This window comes from Vollenhovia emeryi, unplaced genomic scaffold (genome assembly GCF_000949405.1).
Source record: "Vollenhovia emeryi isolate VEMERY1.0 unplaced genomic scaffold, V.emery_V1.0 DF941494.1, whole genome shotgun sequence".
Classification (NCBI taxonomy): Eukaryota; Metazoa; Arthropoda; class Insecta; order Hymenoptera; family Formicidae; genus Vollenhovia; species Vollenhovia emeryi.
The window spans coordinates 1-5,129 of record NW_011964872.1 but is presented as its reverse complement, the minus strand read 5'-3'; the positions used below and the strand labels follow the sequence as shown (position 1 = coordinate 5,129).

At 53.9% G+C, this 5,129-nt stretch overlaps 2 protein-coding genes across 2 annotated transcripts; both read right to left on the bottom strand.

Moving 5' to 3' along the window:
* Nucleotides 1-48: 48 nt before the first annotated feature.
* LOC105570955 lies at nt 49-1,265 on the bottom strand (the record flags this gene model as incomplete). Its single annotated transcript, XM_012028410.1, has 1 exon — nt 49-1,265. A coding segment is annotated over exon 1 (1,217 nt), but the record flags the coding sequence as incomplete, so codon positions are not given.
* Nucleotides 1,266-1,357: 92 nt separating this feature from the next.
* Nucleotides 1,358-4,690, bottom strand: LOC105570954. Its single transcript, XM_012028409.1, has 2 exons — nt 3,361-4,690; nt 1,358-3,264 (listed from the first exon to the last, which is right to left on the bottom strand). Exons 1-2 carry the CDS (start codon nt 4,688-4,690, stop codon nt 1,358-1,360), a joined length of 3,237 nt encoding a protein of 1,078 aa, XP_011883799.1.
* Between the last annotated feature and the right edge of the window lie 439 nt (nt 4,691-5,129).

Below are 5,129 nucleotides of genomic sequence, written 5' to 3'. Positions count from 1 at the left end.
TTAAATTCCCATCGGGTGTTATCTTCAGAGAGCAGGTGAGAAACTTGCTGATGTTCTTGAGTGCTCTGGATAAACAGCCTTTTGAGAGCTGCATCCGCGCCAATGAAGTTGGTGCCGCAGTCTGAGTGTAAGGTATGAGCGATGCCGCGTCTGGATGAGAAGCGTCGATAGGCGGCAATGAATCCCTCCGTTGAGTAGTCACTGACCGCCTCGAGGTATACTGCTGAGGTTGAGAAGCAGACAAAAACGCAAATCCAGCCTTTCGTTGTTTTGGCACCTCTTCCTTTCCATGTTTTGACGGTGAGTGGCCCTGCGTAGTCCACACCTGTATGAGTGAACGGTCGTGCCTGCGTAACTCGAGAGAGAGGTAGTTGGCCCATCAATTGATGAGCACGGATCCCCCTCTGCCGAGCACACGTGACACACCGCAGGATGTGAGACTTGACAGGAGCCCTCCCGCCGAGAATCCAGTATTGTTGTCTGATGTGTGACAGCGTAAGCTGCGTGCCTCCATGTAGAGTCCGTTGATGAGCGTGAGCGATGATCAATGACGACAGCTGAGAGTGACGAGGCAGTATCACAGGATGTGTCGCGTCGAGTGAGAGAGCTGCGTGAGCGAGTCGTCCGCCGACGCGAATGACTCCTCGAGCGTCGATGTACGCAGTCAATCTGTTGAATGCGTGCGCCTTTGTCAACGGTGAGTCTGCCTGTAATGCCTTGAGCTCGTGCGAGAAGTACGTTGCTTGAGTTGCCTGAATCCAGACGTGCCTCGCTTTCTCCAAGGTCTCTGGAGAGATGTGTCTGACAGGCAATGAGTCGTGGACTTTCCTCAACCGTGAGACGAATCTGAAACAGAGAGCTGTAATCCTCAATAGTTTAGTGAGGCTTGAGTACCTGTAGATGAGTTCCCATTGATATTCAGTCCTTGGCGTAACCGTCAGTAGCGAAACGCCTGGGCGAGCTTCTGTTGCACTCATCTCGTCAGAGAGTGCAGGTTGCGACGGCCATGAGTCTGGTTTGAGTATCCATGGTGGTCCCGTCCACCAAAGTGCGTGGTTTTGAAGCTGAGCAGTCGTAAGGCCTCGTGATGCGCAGTCAGCCGGATTAGAAGTTCCAGGAATGTATCTCCAGTGAGCGGCTGGAGTGATTTCTTGAATTTGAGCCACCCTGTTCCTGACAGAATCCTTCCAGCGTGATGCATGAGATCTGATCCACGAAAGTGTCACTAGAGAGTCCGTCCACAAATGGGTTGCCGTTACGTCCATGTTCAAAGTGGCTTCGACGTATTGCATGAGTCGAGAGAGCAGTAGAGCAGCTGTGAGTTCAAGTCGCGGGATTGAGAGCCGCTTGAGGGGTGCTACCTTAGTCTTGGAGCACACAAGTGAGAACGTGGCGCCGTTTGAGCCGTGAACGGAAATGTATATGACTGCAGCCATTGCCAATTGAGAAGCATCAGAGAATCCATGAAGTTCCACTTGCGAGTCGCTCCACGTATTGAGCCACCGAGGTATTGAGAGCCTGGCCAGGCTTGTGAGTTCTTCTCTGATGATGAGCCACCGGGTTGAGAGCTGGGATGGCAGTGGAGCTCATCCCATTGGAGCTTGTGCAGCCACAGCTCCTGCAAGAGAATTTTGGCCTTGATCACGACGGGTGATGCAAAGCCAAGTGGATCGAATATCTGAGCCACTTCAGATAATACGAGGCGCTTTGTGAGCCTGCCTTCCTTGCGTGAGCTTCTCGTTGAGAATGCAAATGTGTCTTCTTGAGGGAGCCATTTGAGTCCGAGTATCTTGGTTGCGCAATCGTCGAATGTGATTGGTAAGCCTTGGTCTTCGTTGTCGGTGACAGTCTTGAGTATGTCGAGATGAGTAGCATGCCATTTTGCCAGTGGGAAGCCGCCCGCCATGCAGAGGCCCTTGAGTTGATGTGCGACCTCCTGCAATTGTTGAATCGTATCTGCACCACCAAATATGTCATCGACATACCTGCCATGAGTGATGGATGGCACGGCCAGTGGATAGTTATGCCCTTCGTCCTCTGCTAATTGTAATAGCGTCCGTACGGCCAAGAACGGCGCGGCCTTTGTCCCGTAGGTGACGGTTGTCAGATGATATGGCACTTCATTGAGTTGATCATCCATCCAGAGTATCCGTTGTAACTCCCAGTCATCCTTGTGAATTTTGATCTGCCTGTACATCTTGGTGATATCCGTAGCGAAGATGTGACGGTGTCTTCGTATCCAGAGGAGAACATCTGAGATATTCAGATGCAATTTCGCTCCAGTATACATGAGGTCGTTAGCAGAGTAGCCCGATGTTGATGCGCTGGAGCCATTAAATACGACTCGCAGCTTCGTTGTTGTACTGTCAGGCTTGAGAACACCGTGATGTGGTAGGTAGAAGTGTGAGCGGCGACTGGAGATGGATGATGCCTTCGTCATGTGGTTGAGCGCCTCGTAATCCATCATGAATTGTTGATAGAGCCGTTGATAGTTCACATCCCTTGAGAATCGTCTGCGTAATCCCTTCAGACATTGATGAGCGACGTTGTAAGAATCACCCAAAAGATCGTCTGGTGAATTGAGTAGAATCCGGTCGATGTACCTCTCTGGAGAATCACGAAAGTGTGTAGTATTGAAGTGCTTCTCGCACCTCTGCTCGTTAGGAGTGAGCTGAGTGACAACGTGAGTAGGCACCTCCTCTTGAACCCAGAATTTTGTCAATAACTCAATAAGAGCATCCTCGTTGAATTGAGTAGCAGCATGATGCGTTGATGTGCGTGTTGCTTCCCTATTGACTGGTCCAAGAACGAGCCATCCGAAAATGGAGAGTTGCGCTATCGGCATGAGTGGAGAATGCCGAATGATATTAGGCTTGATGATTTGTCCGTAAGCGTCTGCGCCGATGAGGATGTCAACTGGCCGCGGGATGAGAAAATCAGGATCGGCTAATGCCAAGTCCTTGAGGTGCGGCCATTCTTCCGGTTCCGCCTCGAACGATGGTAAGATTGATGTAACTGTCCGGAGGACATGAGCTTGAATTGTGGCAGCTGCGTTGGAATGCATCGAGCGTAACGTGAGTGACACGACTCCTCGTGTCCGAGTACACTCCTTGCCTGCAATTCCAGTGATGAGAAGACCGGAGTGTTGACGAGGGATGTTGAGCTGCCGCATGAGATTCTCCGAGACGAAGGTGAGCTCGGATCCTGTGTCAATGAGCAGGCGCGCTGAGTGATGCGTTGACGATGAGTTGACTAATGCCAAGGCTGTGGCGAGTAGAGTCGAGCAGGATGAGCGGACGGGTGTGCTGGCCTCGACGACTGCACCTACTCCTCAATTAGCGGGAGTGGCCGATGACTCACCGGACTTCTGAGCTGCCGATGAGGATGTCTGTGTACCGTGCAGCATTGTGTGGTGCCGGCCCGAGCAGGTCTTACATCCTCGTTGAGACTTACATGCGCGCACACCATGACGCCCCAGGCAATTGAAGCACAACCGCTTCTGTATCGCCACCGTGTGCCGCTCGGATGGTGGTAGCGCCCGGAATTTGCTACACATCACTATAAAATGCTGCGCGCCGCAGCAGTCGCACGGGTATGATGTGTCGACCTGATGAGCAGACTGATGAGTAGCCTGGTGAGCTGTCGTCTTCTTCGGTGGTGAGGATGCTCCGCGGGGACCAGAAGGAGCTGTCGATGATTCTATTCGCTCGAGAGCCCGTATTTTCGTCGTTAGAAACTTCTTGAGCTTCTCGAACGTGGGGTAGTCACGCGTCGCGCCAATAGAGCTCTCCCACTGCTCGTGTGTCACGCGATCCAGGAGTCGCGTGACATGATAGACTACCGCGCAATCCCCGAGCTTGTCCGTAACCTCGAGGGCCTCCAGTCCCTTGAGCGCCTCCGTAACTCCCGAAACCAGCCGATCCAAGGACGCCGCCTTCCTTGGCACCGGGGTTGAGCTGACGAATAATTTGTCAAGGCAGGCTTGTATGAGCAGGCGTTTGTTCTCATACCGTTCCTTGAGTAACTCCCAGGACGGCATGAGCGAGTCTCCAGACATGAGAAAACCTGCGATCAGCTGAGCTGGCGCGCCTTCCACCGACGAACGGAGGTAGTGAAGTCGCTCGACGTTCGTGAGCTGCTCGTTGTTCATGATCAGATTGGCGAAGAGATCTCTGAACGCAGGCCACGCGGCATACTCCCCAGTAAACTTGGGGAGTGAGATGTCCGGCAAGCGCGAGTGCGTCTGTCTGGTCTCGCCGGACGATGAGCTGGTCTGCGGTTGAGCGGACTGAGCTGTCAGTGCGTGGCGGAGCACGCCTATGATCCGTCGCGCCTGCAGGTAGCACCGCGACTCGTCGAGGTGAGCATTCCCTGAGAAATACTCCTCGTTGATGAACGCCGCCGGCCAGGAGACCTCAAGGTAGGCGTGTTCCTTGATAAAGGCCTTGTGCGTTTCCTCGACCTGCTGCTGAAACTGAGAGACCTCCTCAAGCGAGGTCTCCGCTGGGACAACCGGCAGGGAATCAATAAGCTCCTTGAGTAGCGTAATCCGGCCCATCTGAGTCCGAGCCTTCAACGCGAGCTCCGGTGCTAGCCGGGCAGGAGACGCCGTCCTCCCCGACGTGCGGTCTCCCTGTGGCACCTCCAACACCGGGGTTTTCGGGCGGTCCGTCTTCGCCTCGTCCGCCATCGTGAGAGCGAGAAGGATGAGACGTCTCGTCGGCCGAAGAGAATTTGGATTCTCCGGAGGAGCGTTGAGCCGTCACCGATGAGCTGTCACGCGAGAAAATCGTGAGATCACGTGATCAATGCGAGGGACCGAATACGTGCGCGTCGCCGATCACGCGGAAGGGCCGTGAGAGTACTTGGTCGCTGCGTCGGACCGTATCTGTGCGCGCCGACGATCACGTGATAGTTGCGTGTTGAGCTAATCCGTCCGAGAGCCTCGCCGAATCCGGCTCGAAGGACCAAAAAATGTTCGCGACTCTCGTTGGGAGAGCTCGCTGGACCGCTGCGGTTGGAAGCAGGGCTGAGAGGACTTAGCAGTGAGAGGCTCGAGGAACGGATGCACGCGTGAGAGGTTAGAAATCACGTGATCGTAACTCGAATCGCTTGTGTAAAATACCGTG

Coding starts and splice junctions, on each gene's coding strand:
- LOC105570954 (XM_012028409.1), bottom strand. CDS start 4,690: ATGGCGGACGAGGCGAAGACGGACCGCCCGAAAACCCCGGTGTTGGAG. Junction 3,265..3,360: donor ATCGGCAGCTCAGAAGTCCG/GTGAGTCATCGG, acceptor TACTCGCCACAG/CCTTGGCATTAGTCAACTCA.